Source organism: Berghia stephanieae, chromosome 1 (genome assembly GCF_034508935.2).
Source record: "Berghia stephanieae isolate SIO BIC M18660-M18661 chromosome 1, UCSD_Bste_1.3, whole genome shotgun sequence".
In the NCBI taxonomy this organism is placed as follows: Eukaryota; Metazoa; Mollusca; class Gastropoda; order Nudibranchia; family Aeolidiidae; genus Berghia; species Berghia stephanieae.
The window spans coordinates 30,867,656-30,887,990 of record NC_088360.1 but is presented as its reverse complement, the minus strand read 5'-3'; the positions used below and the strand labels follow the sequence as shown (position 1 = coordinate 30,887,990).

At 36.4% G+C, this 20,335-nt stretch overlaps 1 protein-coding gene across 3 annotated transcripts in view; it reads left to right on the top strand.

The window, feature by feature from the left end:
* The first annotated feature begins 7 nt into the window (after nt 1–7).
* The window catches only part of LOC144971595 (nuclear pore complex protein Nup155-like), a 53,050-nt gene continuing 32,722 nt past the window's right edge, over nt 8–20,335 (top strand). The window contains exons 1-7 of one of the 3 annotated variants that reach the window (XM_078912672.1): nt 8–141; nt 9,967–10,146; nt 13,304–13,445; nt 13,954–14,091; nt 14,508–14,604; nt 18,405–18,475; nt 19,264–19,356. In XM_078912672.1, coding sequence (XP_078768798.1) covers nt 13,307–13,445; nt 13,954–14,091; nt 14,508–14,604; nt 18,405–18,475; nt 19,264–19,356 — 538 coding nt within the window. In that variant the 5' untranslated portion in view covers nt 8–141; nt 9,967–10,146; nt 13,304–13,306. Of the gene's footprint in view, nt 142–211; nt 321–9,966; nt 10,147–13,303; nt 13,446–13,953; nt 14,092–14,507; nt 14,605–18,404; nt 18,476–19,263; nt 19,357–20,335 lie in introns of those variants that run through there. The other 2 variants (XM_078912664.1, XM_078912678.1) reach the window with 2 other exon arrangements.

Here is a 20,335-nt window from a genome sequence, read left to right as displayed (position 1 = left end):
CAGTCGGCTTTTTCTCCTTTTACTTCCGGGATCATTCAAAACATGGCGGCATACATGTGAAAATTATTTGTTTTTTAAAATCAGAACCCTTTTTAATCAGTCCAGGTTCCTGATAGTGATATTCAGGCAAAATAAAGAAAGGTAATTTATTTTGGAGCCAAATAGTAATTTCTCTATAAAGCGACAAGTGGCCTTCCGAAAGCTCCTACATCCCCAGTATTCTTGTTCTAGTCTAGGGGGTTTGAGTTTGGGAGGGGGTAAACAGTGTCTACGTACACGGTAACTGGGCATCTAGCCTCAGGAGGATCTACGTACCTAAGGTGTGCAAACGTACTTATTTTTTAGCAAAACTTTCTCAGTTTAGAACAGATAAAACCCTCTGCACATTCTTTTAAGTAGTAATCGAAAGTGCCTTGTCATTTTGTATATAACTATAACGGCTTGGGGAGGCAATTGCTCAGCAGTGGAAAGGAACAAAATAAATTCAAATATTAAAAAATCCATCCATGCTATATAAATGATGTTGACGATGTAGATCTTTATACGAGAAATTTTGCATTGTGTATTAGGTGGCGTTTTTATACACCTCCGTTAGAGGTGTACAAAAACGCACCGTTTTTATGCACCTCCGTTGGCGGTGATGGTAAATTAATGAAAATGTTGCTGCATACGTCCGTGAGGTTTAAATAGTTTTAGATTGTAGTTTAGCACGCTGCTTAGTTAGGCACTTTGATAAAATTTTCAAACTCAAAATATCTTGATTTGACTCAGTCAGGGGGATGGGACTCGAAAAAACATAAAATTTGATACCTTATTTGTTTCTCTACGACCTACGGGTCCAGAATTATTTATATTTTTCTACTGAAATCTTTTGTCAATTTTACAGAGAGAATCTGTGATCTCACTGCTGCCTCAAAACCAGCATCTCGCGGCTATCGGGAAATTTTGAGTCTTGCAGTCAACTTGGCCCACTTATTGTTTTCAGTAATTTTGTTTCAATTAAAAAATAAATGGAAAGTGTTAGATATCATTTTGAAGGTCAGAAAATAAGCTTTATTTTCATATAAATCATTTTCATGTATGGAAAGTATGGAAAAAATGAAGGATAAATGAAAATGGAAAAAAATATGAGGTTTTTGTCATAAAAAGTGGGGTTGGTGGCGGGAAAAATAAAATAATGAGCGAGTGTATCAATTTTGATGAAATTTGGCAGAGATATTCTTCAATTAATTGTCTATCGATGTATGAAGTATAATTAAAATGTATCCATAATTTAAAAAGTTCTTGTAATTCAAAAATTTATAAATTTTTATTACATAAGCTTTCTGAGAAATACAATCAGGAATTAAGAATGAAATACACCGTTAGAAAGCTTGTTTTGTGCCCTTTATAATGATACCAAAATTAGTCACATAGGTTCACAAATAACGCCATGGTGACCAACACAGTAAAGGGTCAAAAATAAAGTTCCAAAAAACGAGTTTCACCTTACAGGTCAAAATGTGTCCAATTGGTTTGTGAACGGCCTCTTTTCTGAAATTGGATTCAAACCCACTCTCACGTGAGAAGACTGCACCCTGAATATGTTAGACGTCTACTTCTTTTAAAATTGTATAAACCGTTAGTCCTTCCTGACTGGTTATACTGGTAAAGTATAAACAAAAGCCAACCTGTAAAGTATTATATCTTGAGGGTGTCGACTCAAGCAGGAACTAAATATACTTTCAGTGTTTGATAATAGATCTATATTATGTATGTTTGACAGAAAAAAAAAATCAAGACATACAACCTAACCTGCCCACTGATGATAGAAAACGGGCTGTTCTGTACTGCAAACATAACTTATGCAAAAAAAAAAAAAAAAAAAAAAAATTATATGTAATAAAAATGACAGTACCGTAAAAATCGCTAAGAGAATTGACTTTACATTAATTGTTTGTTAATTTTAGTTTTAGCTTTAGATCTAAATATGTTAAATGAAATTAATTTTGCTTTCATTCACCGCCTCTAGATCTGTACATCTAAATATCGGGAGAAATGATATGTGAAGTTTTGTGAATACTGCAAAAAGATGATAATCTATAACTATGCGGATAATTGAACAGAATCGCATCAACGCCGTAAAAATAGCCATGAGAACCGGCTTTACGGGACTGTAAAAATAGCCCCGAGAACCATCTTTACGGGACTGTAAAAATAGCCCCGAGAACCATCTTTACGGGACTGTAAAAATAGCCCTGAGAACCATCTTTACGGGACTGTAAAAATAGCCCCGAGAACCATCTTTACGGGACTGTAAAAATAGCCACTGCGTATCATATAACGTTATAACAAGTGTAACTAAATGACAAATTGCCATATTTATGGACAATAAAGATCTATTATTATTATTATTATTATTATTATTATTATTATTATTATTATTATTATTATTATTATTATTATTATTATTATTATTATTATAATAAATTAAAGAATAATAACAATAATTTTTAAAAAATCAAAAGTAAAAAGAAACATGGCACACAAATACTGATCTCAAATAAATAAATAATTCTAGAAAATTAAAATCGGAAGTTTTTTAAAAACATGATAATAGGCAGATTAGTGAGCAGCAGCAGTGGCAGTCAGATTTTGACCCAACTCGCCCATAGGAAAGTTGTGACTGGAAATTGCCGTTCGCGGTTTGGGGGGTTCAATTAAAGATGCATAACTTTGTTATAAATAAGAATATCGCAGATATTTTGGTATCATTATTTTCGTCTTTCAATTTCCTTTTAAATGGTGCCAATTAAGGAAAAATCCATTAATAATTCCAGAAGTTATATGAAGTTAAAATTTGGCAATTTCAAATGCATTTATTTTTTTATTTACCGCGTGTGTTTTTAAAATTTAAACGCTTGTTTTTAGAATAACATCTAAACTTTATTCATGCCAAATTTCAGGGCTCTATATCGATGCGCAGACACCTTTTAACTCTGTGCCGAAATGCCTTCTTTACATTATCTTCTCATCATGGCTGCCAGACGATATCGATATTCATATCGATATTTTAAATTTAGTTATGTATTATGTTAAATTTAGTCCATAATATTTTCAGTACTATTATTTGCTATGTTTTTATTTTGAATACATACTTTCCAACTTTATAGGCATTTTATAGTTTTTGTTTTATAAGTTCGTATATTTCTTCTCTTTGTGAAATCCGATATTAATACAGTGCACTCTGGATACGTCGACGTTGCCTAAGTCGATTTTTACCTAAGTCGATTTTTTTTCTTGGTCCCTCCCCCTTCTTCCTATAAAACATTAGTAAAAAAAAAAAAAACTCCACATAAGTCGATGTCGCTTAAGTCGATGTTCTTATCACTCATGACTACAAAAAAATCACAAATAAACAAGTATTTCCATTGGTTAAAAAAGCTACCAGTAAGAATTTTAAGTGGTTAAGAATATCCGCGAACGATTGGCGCACATCGATGTAATGTAGGTGCTTTGCCTGACGTCCGTGTTCAATGTACATGAGCAGTATTGAATAACTTTAATTTCTCCATCTCAAATTTTACATTCTCGCAACTTCAAGTTCAAGATTTTTTTTTTTGGTTCTAATCCCAGGCCATCCTATGTAATGGCCCTCTTAATTAGTATCAATTTTATCAAGAATAATTCAAGTCAAGTCTACAACTACAATGGCAAACCTATCGCGGAAAAGGAAGATTCAAGATTCGATGCATTTGGAAAGTTTGGCATGCGACAGAAAATCATCGCATAGGAAATTGGCATACCAGCTATTTCTGTCCCGACGATTTACAAGAAGCATGACCTTGACCTAGAGGCTCCTACCCTTCAGCTTTTCGCGGAATAATTTCACTTAATTGGTATACATTTCACATTCAAGGCAAAAATTCCGCTTTTCACCTTTCCCATCAAGGAAAATTAAAAAAAAAAATCTCTAGCGAAAAAAAGGTGAGCTATGGCTTATTTCGTCATCTCCTATGGTCAATCAACACACATTTTGTATGTCTGATTAGTCTCTTCAAAGTGTGTGCTGCTGATGTCGGATAATATTTTATGTTTGGGAGGGGGGTTGACCGAAGTATTATTATTATTATTATTATTGTGACTCCGATTCGTGAGGTCAATGACCTTGGTAATATTATATGTTGGCTTCAATCGGTAATAATATTATTTGAGTACGGTCAGCTTCTTTCCCTATTTAATTTTAGCCCTGTGTCCGTGTGTGTGTGTGTGTGTGTGTGTGTGTGTGTGTGTGTGTGTGTGTACCGGCACGCGCGTTTGCTTGATTAGGTGTGTGTATGTGGGAGGGGGTGGGGGGAGGAGGGTCCTGACAAGGTTAAATCCATCCATTCAATGCTTTGCTCTCAGACGGCCAGGACCTGTGTGTTCTCTATTATTATTTGACCCCATTCTTAGTCTTTACACAATCTGTACATTTTTACACATTTTTTATTTTTAATCATTTGAGTACTTTTGGATTGTCTATTACATTTTCTGTTGCAAAGCATGTCATAGTCAATAACAATAAGTTGATTCCGCTTTTTTAAAATCTCAAATTCCGATTGTTATGTATTCTGATTCCTCTATGGGGCTATTGGGGGTAACCTCTGACGACCACTACAGAGACCGCGCGATATGAAGGGACATACTTATTCTAGATTGGTTTGCTTTGTTCAAATGAGTTTTTGCTCATTTGGTTACCCTCCGGTTAAGTTGATTTTCGGATAAGTCGATTTTTTTCTCGGTTCCCCTGGGCATCGTCTTATCCGGAGTCCACTGTAATATCGATATTTTAAAAATACCAATTGCTTTAATTTAATTTTATTTTACTTTCCCATCAAGTTTCTTTCCCATATGTTTAGTTAGCCTTAATAATTATTATGGTAAGAAGTTCTATTAGTTTTGACACCCCCATACATTGAGAGAGAAGGGGGGAGGGGGTGGGGGGATAAAATTATATTAATTGTCAGTTCAAATAACGTAACAACAAGATATGAAGTGAGTAGAAAAGTGCCAGAAGACAATAGAGAATAAAAATTTTTTTCGCGGCGGTGGTGGGGTTTGAACCTGCGACCTTATTGGTACGACAACTCCGCCTGGCAGGTGAGAGCGTGGCTCTACCGTGTGAGCTATCCACGAACACAAAAATATTCGTTTCAAACCCAAAGTCATTTCTAGATCCCTCTCTCACCCACTTCTTGAGATCGCCGATTCGTTCACCACCATCGCGAAGTAATTTTGACCAGCAGTTAAGTTTAATAGCCAATATTCTCATCACAAACATATAACATAGAAACGATTGAGACATTGAGTATGCTCCGGTGTATGGGGTGAATTTTTAATTCAGAAAAGTGAGTGGAGCAGGCACTTATGTTGGTAACAACAAGATATGAAGTGAGTAGAAAAGTGCCAGAAGACAATAGAGAATAAAAATTTTTTTCGCGGCGGTGGTGGGGTTTGAACCTGCGACCTTATTGGTACGACAACTCCGCCTGGCAGGTGAGAGCGTGGCTCTACCGTGTGAGCTATCCACGAACACAAAAATATTCGTTTCAAACCCAAAGTCATTTCTAGATCCCTCTCTCACCCACTTCTTGAGATCGCCGATTCGTTCACCACCATCGCGAAGTAATTTTGACCAGCAGTTAAGTTTAATAGCCAATATTCTCATCACAAACATATAACATAGAAACGATTGAGACATTGAGTATGCTCCGGTGTATGGGGTGAATTTTTAATTCAGAAAAGTGAGTGGAGCAGGCACTTATGTTGGTAACAACAAGATATGAAGTGAGTAGAAAAGTGCCAGAAGACAATAGAGAATAAAAAATTTTTTCGCGGCGGTGGTGGGGTTTGAACCTGCGACCTTATTGGTACGACAACTCCGCCTGGCAGGTGAGAGCGTGGCTCTACCGTGTGAGCTATCCACGAACACAAAAATATTCGTTTCAAACCCAAAGTCATTTCTAGATCCCTCTCTCACCCACTTCTTGAGATCGCCGATTCGTTCACCACCATCGCGAAGTAATTTTGACCAGCAGTTAAGTTTAATAGCCAATATTCTCATCACAAACATATAACATAGAAACGATTGAGACATTGAGTATGCTCCGGTGTATGGGGTGAATTTTTAATTCAGAAAAGTGAGTGGAGCAGGCACTTATGTTGGTAACAACAAGATATGAAGTGAGTAGAAAAGTGCCAGAAGACAATAGAGAATAAAAATTTTTTTCGCGGCGGTGGTGGGGTTTGAACCTGCGACCTTATTGGTACGACAACTCCGCCTGGCAGGTGAGAGCGTGGCTCTACCGTGTGAGCTATCCACGAACACAAAAATATTCGTTTCAAACCCAAAGTCATTTCTAGATCCCTCTCTCACCCACTTCTTGAGATCGCCGATTCGTTCACCACCATCGCGAAGTAATTTTGACCAGCAGTTAAGTTTAATAGCCAATATTCTCATCACAAACATATAACATAGAAACGATTGAGACATTGAGTATGCTCCGGTGTATGGGGTGAATTTTTAATTCAGAAAAGTGAGTGGAGCAGGCACTTATGTTGGTAACAACAAGATATGAAGTGAGTAGAAAAGTGCCAGAAGACAATAGAGAATAAAAATTTTTTTCGCGGCGGTGGTGGGGTTTGAACCTGCGACCTTATTGGTACGATAACTCCGCCTGGCAGGTGAGAGCGTGGCTCTACCGTGTGAGCTATCCACGAACACAAAAATATTCGTTTCAAACCCAAAGTCATTTCTAGATCCCTCTCTCACCCACTTCTTGAGATCGCCGATTCGTTCACCACCATCGCGAAGTAATTTTGACCAGCAGTTAAGTTTAATAGTCAATATTCTCATCACAAACATATAACATAGAAACGATTGAGACATTGAGTATGCTCCGGTGTATGGGGTGAATTTTTAATTCAGAAAAGTGAGTGGAGCAGGCACTTATGTTGGTAACAACAAGATATGAAGTGAGTAGAAAAGTGCCAGAAGACAATAGAGAATAAAAAATTTTTTCGCGGCGGTGGTGGGGTTTGAACCTGCGACCTTATTGGTACGACAACTCCGCCTGGCAGGTGAGAGCGTGGCTCTACCGTGTGAGCTATCCACGAACACAAAAATATTCGTTTCAAACCCAAAGTCATTTCTAGATCCCTCTCTCACCCACTTCTTTTTATTCTCTATTGTCTTCTGGCACTTTTCTACTCACTTCATATCTTGTTGTTACCAACATAAGTGCCTGCTCCACTCACTTTTCTGAATTAAAAATTCACCCCATACACCGGAGCATACTCAATGTCTCAATCGTTTCTATGTTATATGTTTGTGATGAGAATATTGGCTATTAAACTTAACTGCTGGTCAAAATTACTTCGCGATGGGGTGAACGAATCGGCGATCTCAAGAAGTGGGTGAGAGAGGGATCTAGAAATGACTTTGGGTTTGAAACGAATATTTTTGTGTTCGTGGATAGCTCACACGGTAGAGCCACGCTCTCACCTGCCAGGCGGAGTTGTCGTACCAATAAGGTCGCAGGTTCAAACCCCACCACCGCCGCGAAAAAATTTTTTATTCTCTATTGTCTTCTGGCACTTTTCTACTCACTTCATATCTTGTTGTTACCAACATAAGTGCCTGCTCCACTCACTTTTCTGAATTAAAAATTCACCCCATACACCGGAGCATACTCAATGTCTCAATCGTTTCTATGTTATATGTTTGTGATGAGAATATTGGCTATTAAACTTAACTGCTGGTCAAAATTACTTCGCGATGGTGGTGAACGAATCGGCTATCTCAAGAAGTGGGTGAGAGAGGGATCTAGAAATGACTTTGGGTTTGAAACGAATATTTTTGTGTTCGTGGATAGCTCACACGGTAGAGCCACGCTCTCACCTGCCAGGCGGAGTTGTCGTACCAATAAGGTCGCAGGTTCAAACCCCACCACCGCCGCGAAAAAAAAAAAATGTTTTTATTCTCTATTGTCTTCTGGCACTTTTCTACTCACTTCATATCTTGTTGTTACCAACATAAGTGCCTGCTCCACTCACTTTTCTGAATTCAAATGACGTAATAGCAATAAACCCAAAGTGGTTCAGCAGAATTTTTTAAAGTATTAAAAGCCAGAACTTTCCTTCTAATTAGGTATAATAGGGAATCTGTTTCAATTTATTTGAACTTTTTCAATCTACCATTTTATTTATATGCAATTAAATTGCCATAGGTAAAAATAAACTCATTATGTCATTACACAACATGTTTATATCTTTTCATTTAAATACTCTCAAACCATTTTTTATTCTCTATGTATTAATTAGAAGAGGGGAATTATTTGCAATTGTTTCATTGAGATATTGGGGATAAATCCAAAAGTGATAGAGCAAATTGTTTCTTACGTCTAGCCAAGTTTTTGATTATGTAACATTTGCGTCATATTATGTAATAATGTGTTAATTTGAAATGTTTATCTTCCTCTTTATTAATGTAAATGCATTGTCCTCGATAAGACGAACATTTTGGTATACAATATATGGTAAGAACTCCATATTGACTGTTTTAACCATTTTTTATTAACATCACACGATTTTGGTCACAACTTTGCAATGGTAATTTTGGGGTAAAAATCGATCTGAAATTTCAGACTTTGAACTGCCGTAACTACATTTCTAATCAAGATAGAAACAAAATTCAAACTGTTTTGTAATCTGTGTTGCCAGCTCTTTCATATGACATTGGTTTCAAGTGTGTGAGGTACATTTAGAATTTCTATTAAACTCCCTAATGCTAAAAAGTTTTTGAAAAAAGAAAGAAAAAAAGTCAACAATGGGAATCGAACCCGGGACTTTTAAGGTTGGAGTCGGACAGCTTGTCCACTGCGCTACGGAGCCACCTGACTGTTCATCACATTTAATAAGGTCTTTCTAAAACATTATTTTACCTTCAATGCAACTTCTATTTTCTGGTTTTATATTTCGATTTTTTAAATTATTATTATTTTTATATAAATTTATTGACAAAAACATCCTACAGATGTCACAATATAACATTCGCCATGTCCAAATACAGAAACACAATATCGCTAATGAAATTGGGTGGAATTCGCATGCGTGACGGAGGTGTATAAAAACGATCCGTTAAGATACACTGTCAACGGAGGTGCATAAAAACACTACGAAAATTATTGTGTCAGGAAGGAGTGATCACTCTTTCTCTATTTCAACAGAGAGACACCGAAAATCTTTTCTGCTTTCCAGCCGTCGGCTTTATAACAATAACAACAGGCAATATTCATTTTATATAATTATTTCGCATTTTTACTTTCAAATAAATGTAAATATTAATTTATTAATTTATCTGTTTTGCAATCTTTTCAATTTTCAATTTATAGTGAGTTTTAACTATTTTACAGTGTTGAAATTATTCATATTATAAAGCGCGGCTCTGGTTATGGAGCTGCTCCTTTTTTCAATATATACATCGTATTTCGATTCTTTTTATCTTATTGTGTAAAGTATAACACGTCTGTCAAAAAAATTTCCTGTTTGGGATGCAATAAAGTATTATTATTATTATTATTATTATTATTATTATTATTATATTATTATTATTATTATTATTATATTATTATTATTATATTATTATTATTATTAAACTTGTTAATTATTCATTTATTTAAAGTCCCGTTAAGCTCTTAGGGTTGGTTGAGGGAATATTTGGGTTGTTTCCCTTAGCCTAGCATGAGGAGCTTTCGGAAGGCCTCCCCAGATGTTTTCCTTTTTATGGTTTTAATGACTATTTTTGCAATTAATAAATGAGTGATATCTTTATCTAGTGTAGTGTTACGTTAGGTGTAAAAAAGAGCGATATCTAGTGTTGCGTGGGCGTTAGGTGTCGCTCTATTAGATTAGAACGATATCTTGTCACTTTGTAAATGGGAATAGATTGTGTCAGTTGCCAAGGAGTTGACCGATCATCAATTACCAAGGAGTCAAATTGGAACTCTTCAGGTGTTTGCAGTGATTTCAGCACGCATGCAAATCTCGTCACTTTCTTCCAACCATTCATTCGTTGTGGAAAGATTTGAGTCTACACTCATCAGCATTTGTTTTTAATTTTTATAAGTAAGTCTTTTCACGAATTCCAAGACGAGTTAAAATCATATCAAAACAAAAATTATTGTTGTTTTCAGATCTAAATTTCAGATTCAGGGGGAAAACAAACAGAGGAACAAAGTGGGAAATCCCTGCCAAGTATAAATAATGGAGGATGTTGGCGTTGGTGTCATCAGGGAGCGTTGGGACTACAGGCATTGGATGTTGGATGCTTGTGTAAAAACAACTTGAGCTTTTATATTGCACAATTTTGATATCCCCTTAAATGTACTCAAGCGCTACAAAGGGTCCCTGACCAACAGCAACACGTAACACGTAGAACGAGACATGACGCCTGTTAGGCGATATTACAATTTCTTTCTGTTAACGGTCAGGTACTCATTTTATACCTGAGTACGGTGAGAGGAAGTGAATAAAGAGCCTTTTCCAAGGACTCAGCTATATGCAGAGCAAGGGTAAAACCCAGGACCTTCTGATCTGAAAGTGAGTGTGCCATACCACATAGCTATAGCTGCACAAGCATCACAAACCACGCTTACTGGACCACAAGGCCCAGCATATCATGGGTCTATACGTGTCATTTATCAACACCAACCTCTCACGATCTGCATTTTGCATTTCGTTCATCTTGTTTTGTTGACATCGGATAACCCTGAAACGGGGGAGGGTATAGGGGGGGGGGGGGGGGGAGAGAAAAAGAGTGAGATTGGATTTATCACAGCGTACACAACGACAACAGTTTAGTTGAGACGGTATCCCGTTCCTGACACCTGCTGACCCGGTCACATTGAGCGGTCAATCACCGAGAGGAATTTACCTAACGGGGATTGCCGTTTCACTCAATTTAACAATGTTTTGTTTTATTGTCTGTTAGACACCCATATTGTATGAGTTGAAATATCACTACTTGGTATAAAAGTTTATATTTTCTACTTTTACTGTGTGTTTTTTATTTTTTCATAGTATTACTAGATTTCTCAATATAAGTTATCAATGAACGGTAACAAATTACACAAAAAATATAGCGGGTGCAACATTTCAAAAATTAGAGAAAAAATAACGTTGCTATGGATTTGTCTGAATTTTATGTATTATAAAGACAAGATGTAAATACTTCTCCTCACAAAAAACGTATTTTTCCTCAACAAAAATATATCAGCTACGAGCATTCAAACTCGTCAGTGTAGTTTGGGGCTGGTCTTTAACTGCATTGCGTTGATGGCAAATCGCATTTTATTCATATCATTGATAATGCCGGATGCTCTTTTTTTCCAATTTTGCTGTTGTTTGGTGACAGGTCTCTGTGCCTTGTTCTCCAAGAAGTCTAAGTCCAAACTTTTATTGAGTGATGTGTGGTATGCACTGGTACTCAAGGAGGTGTTGTTTTTGGGATTTTTTGTTTGGAAAATATTTTCTGTATGTATCCGTGTAATGTTTTATTGCACTTTGAATATATTGGATCGTGTCTTCTTTGATCGATTTTGTGTGTGATATAAAGTTGTGCACATGACTATAGGCCTTGTTTATATTGTCGAAAATTAATCCAATACTGCATGCGTCGTCAATGATGAGTGGGTCGTGGGTGCAGTTCTTTGTTTGTTGGATAATTGTAAGTGTAGACTTTTTCTTGTAAGTATTTGTGGCAGTGGTTGCCAATGAATGATCTGCTGTGGTAAGCCTGTTGTGTAATGCGGTATTCTGTCCAATTCAGAGGCAATAAGACCATCCCTGAGGGTGAGTGGCTCGTGCATGAGATTTGAAAGTCTCTCCTGCGTTTTGGAGTTTGTTGTTATATTCTACTCTGTCGATATCAAACATGCAAGTGCAACCCGTTTCAAGGTTGATTTATTTATTATTAGCGTCTTGGCAATGAGAAAATACAAAGAAGCTAATGAGTCGTGTGTTCAATGTGCTTTATAATGTGTACTTTTTACACATAAATTATGAGTGTGCTCCTTGCTTGTCCAATGCCGTGTCAGTCCCATAGACTAAAAGAATGTCATTAGAATAATTTGAACATTTAAATGGTTTCTTGCGGGCACGTTTCTCTTTCTGTGTTAAACAAATCATACCACATGTCCTACATAATGAATTCACTGCTTGGTTATGACTTGCAATTGTGTGGTCCATGCTGTAAGAGAAAATTCAAAATTGACTGAGCGATGTAAGCAATGATATAGTGAATTAATGAATAAAATGAGTTTTAAAACACTCTGTATTACTTCTCATATCCATGCATACATAACAGCGTGCATAAAATTTGGCAAAAGAAAAACCAAATACTTCACCCAATTTGGTGAAAGAAAGGGGGGGGGGGGGGGCAGGAAAATTCTAACAAGCAGTTGAGCTAAGTTGAGGCCCAACACACAATGTCATTTAAAATTAAACATTAGCAAGATAATTCAAATTATGCAATTTAAAAATCAAATTAACTCATCATTGAAAAAAATAAAAAATAAAAATACAATTAACAATAAAACCGCAGCGAAATATTACGTTTCAAGAACAAGGCTAAAGAGGTAATATCATTATTACCTGACCTACCGCGGAAAAATAATCATTACAAAATAATGAAAACTGAAGAGTAAATGAAACTTACCTCATTTCGTAGTAAAACTTGTGCCTTGTGAATCACACCAAAAAAAATTTGAAGTTTATAGCAACGTTTTTTTAGAATCCTGAGGTAATTACAAGTAATTTTATTTAAATGTTATAGAAAAATATGTGAATTTGAATCACGGCTTGTGGAATAAGTACTGGAGATATTGAAATAAAAATTGGACCCATGGAAAGAGGAGGTCTGCGAGAATTCTTTGCATTTGGGTGGAATTGCATCGTCACGAAGATCGTGAGGTTAATTGGTACGGAAATCATCCATTGGTATCACCCAATGCACGTCAAATCTACGTTCTGGGAATTGATATCGGCTGACTGCTGTTGACCCCGGTTACCTGTCGGGTGAGGTTACGTCGGCGCTCGGAACAGCGGGAAACTAAACGGTCAGATTTATAGTGCAGTTTAGACGCCGTGTTATGTTTGTCTTGTGTGTGTCCCTTTTATAAAACATAAAAAGAGCTGTAACCTGTCATAATTGCCTCTCTGATTTATAAAGATTATCATTATTATAATCATTATTATCATTTATTTCATGAATTCATTGTTTCAGAAAATGATGTTGATGGGCTCTGGCCTCCCCCCTCTTACCCTTCAAGACATTTTGGACAAAGCTGGCAGATTGGTCGATAAACATCTTCAGGATGACAAGTCTTACTTGGGATTGAGAGATTTGCTGAATATTCAACCAGACGGTAACAAACAATTTAGTTCTATCCCCCCCACCCACCCCTTTCCAACTATTATTATTATTATATTTTTGTCTTTTCACCAGTGTTTAGGTTATCTGATGGCCTGATAAATTTTATCCTTTTGGACAAATTGCCATTATCATCCCTGATTAAGATTAGCTTTTCTATTCCAGATAAATATGCATGTGAATTATCTGCATTTACTGGCCTTCAATAGGAGCCGATATTCTTTGATTTTTACTATAAAACATAGCCTTATACTTCCACTTATTTAAAGAAAAGAAATTTAATGAAAATTCTTTTATTTAAAAGCGATAAAGGGTTTTTCTAACATACTTTATCTGTTTTGAAATATATTCAACTACATTGTGAGCGAGGCATTCTGTTTGGTTTCTCTCTTTATTTTCTTTCTATGTTATTCTGTTTTAATTTTTCTTTATTTCTTTGGTATTATACTGTAGTTTCTTAATTTTAACTCTTTTTTTTTTTTTTTCTCTTTTTTTCATTTCAGCCGGGCCAAGTTTGAGTGGACTCCATGACCTTGATTATCCCAGTCTGGCAGAAGTGGGCGTCGGTCTCGATTCCCTCTCAGAGCTCCAGGTGGAAAAGACCGTTCCTCTGCCACCAGAATTAGTTGAACAATTTGGTCGTATCCTTTTTTAAAATGCTTTTCTTTAATTCTTCCAGGTGACATGTTTAGAATTAATTGAAACAAGCAGACGTATTGAGGACTTCCATTTTTTTATGCCTCAGAACTATGTATTCTAATTAAAATCACCAAAAAAAAACATAATTAAAAATTTTGGTCAAAAAACTTGATCGGTTACAATAACCCTCATCTTGGCAAGAACTCCAAAACTTGAAACTTGAGAAGTCCCGGGTTTGAGAATTTTTGACAAGATGAGGGTCATTTTACTAAGTATTTGAAGGACAGGTTTTCTGACAAAAATTTCAAATACTTGTTTTTTTTTTTTCATATCACAGCATCATCGGATTCTTTATGGTTCGAACCTTGTTTTAAAAGTTGAAAAAAAATCTTTAATTTTGTCCTTAATGAAATTGAAGGCATCCAATGTAATTGTTTGATGGGATTGTTTCCTGAGATTGAAAGAGCCTGGCTCACCATTGACAGTGACATCTTCTTATGGAAATATGAAGACGGGTAAGTACATTTAAGAATTATTATTCAGTTCTAAAAGAAGAGATATGTTATTGTGACTGGAATTGGAGGACATCCTTGTAGCATTGGACTCCTACAATAAAGAGATCACGTCATTAAGATTGAAAATTTACAACAACAAAAAATAATGTCATTTCTTTTAGGAGCATTACAACATTGTCAAAATTACAACCAAAAAAAAATCCCATCAGATCGTAGCTTCAAAATTTATCACAAAATAGTAAGATTAATGTTTCAAATTTAGGGCAAAATGAAATGTGTGTGGGGACGTGGTGTCAAATTGACGGTACATTCAGTCAGCACCAATTGATTTCAAGATTAAATTTGTGTGTCTCATTTGTTGTGCTACTTTTAGAATACCGTCCCCAGTAAAACCACCAAAACAGGAGACACCGATTGATTAAATTAATTCTATTGTCCTTAGGCTTAGGCACACAGCAATCATTTTCAGTGTTGACATACTTGTTGCTAGTTTGGCTTCTTCAATGTGTAGGTGATGTAGAGTGACGTATATGTAGTGGGATCTCCTTCACCTATGGGTTAGCACAACGTGAAGAGGATAATTTGTGCCAATCTTGAATCTGGTTTCCTTGAAAGACAAAGGAAATTGGGGCGGATAACATCAAGGAATGAATAGGGACCAGGATTTGGGGAATCCTGTCAAATGTCATCAAAATGGAATTTACAGCCACTGCCCTGCATTAATGAATGAAAATGTCAATGTTTTTTACAGCCACTTCCCTGCATTAATGGATGAAAATGTCAATGTTTTTTTTATAGCCACTGGCCTGCATTAATGAATGAAAATGTCAATGTTTTTTACAGCCACTGCCCTGCATTAATGAATGAAAATGTCAATGTTTTTTTACAGCCACTGGCCTGCATTAATGCAGTGATGCCAAAACTCCGGTTTCACCGGAAAAAACTCCGGTCTGAAGCAAAAAATTCCGGGCTCCGGGCAGCTTCCGTCAAATTCCGGTGAGGTCAGTTTGTTCCAAGAATGCCCTCCCTCCCTCCAACCACCACATCATCATCACTGCCACTAGTATTACAACTATCATCACTACCACTACTACTGCAACCACCACTACATCATCATCACTACCACTACTACTACAACCACCACCACATCATCACTACCACAACTACTACAACCACCACCACCACATCATCATCACTACCACTACTACTACAACCACCACAACCACATCGTCATCACTACCACTACTACTGCAACTACCACCACCACATCATCATCACTGCAACTACCACTACTACAACAACCACCAGTACCACATCATCATCACTACCACTACTATTACAACCACCAGCATCACATCATCGCTACCACTACTACTACAACCACCACTACCACATCATCATTACTACCACTACTACTACAACCATCAGCATCACATCATCACTACCACTACTACTACAACCACCACCACCACATCATCATCACTACAACTACCACAACTAGAACAACCACCACTCCACATCATCATCACTACCACTACTACTACAACCATCACTACCACTACTACTACAACCAGAACTACCACATCAGCATCAATACCACTATTACTACAACTACCACTACCACATCATCATCACGACCACTACTACTACAACCACCTCCACATCATCATCACTACCACTATTACTACAACTACTATCACTATTACAACCACCACATCCACATCAACATCACTACCAATACTACTACAACCACCACCACCACATCATCATCACTACAACTACCACTACTACAACAACCACCACTCCACATCATCACTACCACTACTACTACAACCATCACTACCAGTACTACTACAACCAGAACTACCACATCAGCATCAATACCACTATTACTACAACTACCACTACCACATCATCATCACGACCAATACTACTACAACCACCTCCACATCATCATCACTACCACTATTACTACAACTACTATCACTATTACAACCACCACATCCACATCAACATCACTACCAATACTACTACAACCACCACCACCGCATCATCACTACCACTACTACTACTACAGCCACCACCACCACCACATCATCACTACTAATACTACTACAACCACCACCACCACATCATCATTACCAATACTACTACAACCACCACCACCACATCATTACTACTAATACTACTACAACCACCACCACCACATCATCACTACTAATACTACTACAACCACCACCACCACATCATCATTACCAATACTACTACAACCAGCACCACCACATCATCACTACTAATACTACTACAACCACCACCACCACATCATCATTACCAATACTACTACAACCACCACCACCACCACATCATCATTACCACTAACTCTACAACCACCACCACCACATCATCGCTACCAATACTACTACAACCACCACCACCACATCATCACTACCACTACTACTACAACCACCAGCACCACATCAACATCACTACCACTACTACTACAATCACATCACCACTATCACATCATCATCACTACCATTTGTACTACAACCACCATCACCACCACATCAACATAACTGCCACCACTACAACATCCACCACCACATCATTATCATCACGACCACAACTACTACAACCACTATGCCACCACCACATCATCATCACTACAACTACTACTTCAACCACCTCCACCACCATATCATCATTACTACCACCACAACTACAACCACAACCACCACCATATCATCATCACTACCACTACTACTTCAACCACCACCAGCACCATCACCATATCATCATCACTACTACTACTACTACAACAACAACCACTATCACATCTTCATCATCACTACCACCATTACTACAACACCAACACCACATCATCCTCACTACCACCAGTTCTACAATCTCTACCATTAGGTTTTGGAGCTTTACTTCATTTGAAATAAGGAAACTTTGGGATTGTATTTGGCAATGTGTTTAAGTATCATAATATAATCCTAATCAGTTATCTATTTAGAACTATACAATATGTAAACACAATGCCAAATACCATTCCAATTGCTTTTTCTTGTGTGCGGAAATTCCTCTTTTGGCATTGAAATTCCTACGAGTGGTGTCTGAAACTCCTGTGAGCCAAATTTAAAGTTGGCGTCTCTGATTAATGAATGAAAATGTCAATGTTTTTTACAGCCACTGGCCTGCATTAATGAATGAAAATGTCAATGTTTTTTACAGCCACTGCCCTGCATTAATGAATAAAAATGTCAATGTTTTTTTACAGCCACTGCCCTGCATTAATGAATGAAAATGTCAATGTTTTTTTTACAGCCACTGGCCTGCATTAATGAATGAAAATGTCAATGTTTTTTACAGCCACTGGCCTGCATTAATGAATGAAAATGTCAATGTTTTTTTTACAGCCACTGCCCTGCATTAATGAATAAAAATGTCAATGTTTTTTACAGCCACTGCCCTGCATTAATGAATGAAAATGTCAATGTTTTTTTACAGCCACTGCCCTGCATTAATGAATGAAAATGTCAATGTTTTTTTACAGCCACTGCCCTGCATTAAGGTATGAAAATGTCAATGTTTTTTTACAGCCACTGCCCTGCATTAATGAATGAAAATGTTGAATGTTTTTTTTACAGCCACTGGCCCTGCATTAATGAATGAAAATGTCAATGTTTTTTACAGCCACTGCCCTGCATTAATGAATGAAAATGTTGAATGTTTTTATTGTAAGCTGGCACAAGCTACCCTTTATTTTTATCGTTTGGATATTTTTGTCTTCCTAGGTCAGATCTGGCGTATTTTGATGGACTGAACGAAGCAATTCTCTGTGCCTCACTTTTGAAACCAAAACCAGGTATGACTTGAATGAGTTTGGATTCACAAGTAACGTGCTTTGATAATGACTTGTAAATCCAGTTGATAAGGCAATATCGCTGTATCTACCATTTCTTTCCCGCCCCCCCCCCCCTACCTACAAATATATCTTCTTATATGCATTCATTTTATATCCTTATGATCATATATAATTTGCGGGTGGTTGGATGGGAGCATCACCCTTGAATCATATACCTATGATGTTCGCATGGGTGTACGATCCGATAGTGATGTCGTTTCTTCTTCTCTTTACTAGCCTATCCTGCTTCTTTGGTTTGTGATTGTATTTTTGACAGGGGATATTTTTTTTCCTGTAAATCCTCTGCCTGTTTGTTCTTGGTTATTTATAATTTAGCTTATGATATCTTTAGGTTATGCTTTTGATTGACATTTGTACTATTTTTGTTAGATTGCTTGTTTTTTTTGTTTCAGCGGTCTCTCATATAACCTCAATTGTGTTGGAAGAGACCTAAAGCAACAAACAAACAAAAAAATCATATATAATTTTTAAAGATTAGAATGATTGCTATAAAGAGGTTTTCTATTTTAGTAGATTACTAAAAATATGTTCTATGTTGACAAGTTTATAGGATTGAGGAACGGTTTATTGTTTAGAGAGAGAATTCAAAGAAATCTTAAATACATTGTTTTTAAGGACATTTTTTACGTCATATTTCAAGACTTCAAATAGACTTTTCTGTTTTACCTCCGAAACTATGATTTACATGTGCCATCTTTTGATGTATGCATTTTTTGTTTACTCTATAGGAATATTTCAGCCTCACATCCAACATTTACTGTGTCTTGCTACGTCTGTGGATATCGTTCTTTTGGGAGTCAGTTTTTCCAAGGCAATGGATGGTAAGGGTCAAGGTGTTTTAAACTGTTGTATTCTGGATAAACTTGAATTTAAAAATTTGGTGGAAAACTCAGCTTTTCATATATCGATCTATTTAAATGACCCTCATCTTGGCAAAAACTCTCAATCCTGAGACTTTGCAATGCCTTCCATCAAGATGTGGTGTTTTCTCCTTCGTGTTCTATTCTCTAATTATTATTTATTTATCCAACAATGATTCAGGAACAATTGTTAATTATTTTTCACTTTTCATTGTGGTGTTTTTTGGTTTACTGTCGTAATGAAGTAGGTGAGCTGAAGAAAATTCATCTCAAACTAAATAGAAATAAAATATGAAAATCACGTAGACCTTATTATTACATCATCTCAAAAAGCTTGTCAAGTAACGATTTCACACATCATTGAATGCTATGACAAATCTATCTATGTCCCAATGTTAAGTCAAAATGGACAATTGCAGACAACTGAGGTCATGAAAACTGTCCATGATTAATTATATTATAGTGTACACAAATCATTGTATACTGCAGAACAAAAAAATAAAGGGGGGGGGGAGCATCATCATCGTCGTCATTCTCAGTGATAAGTAATTTTTTTAACATTCTTGTTTATTTACAATAATAATAATATGATTGTATTGGCTTTGTTAATAAGTCATTTTGGTTTAAATTTTGTGCTGTATTGGCAAATTGTCAAAAATAAACTTTAAATCTTTGTGATACGATGTGTATGGATAATATTGTTGTGTGTTGTTGGTTGTTTTGTGGTAGGTACGATGTGTATGGATAATATTGTTTTGTGTTGTTGATTGTTTTGTGGCAGGTATGATGTGTATGGATAATATTGTTGTGTGTTCTTGATTGTTTTTTTTTGGCAGGTATGATGTGTATGGATAATATTGTTGTGTGTTGTTGATTGTTTTGTGGCCGGTACGAGGTGTATGGATAATATTGTTGTGTGTTGTTGGTTGTTTTGTGGCAG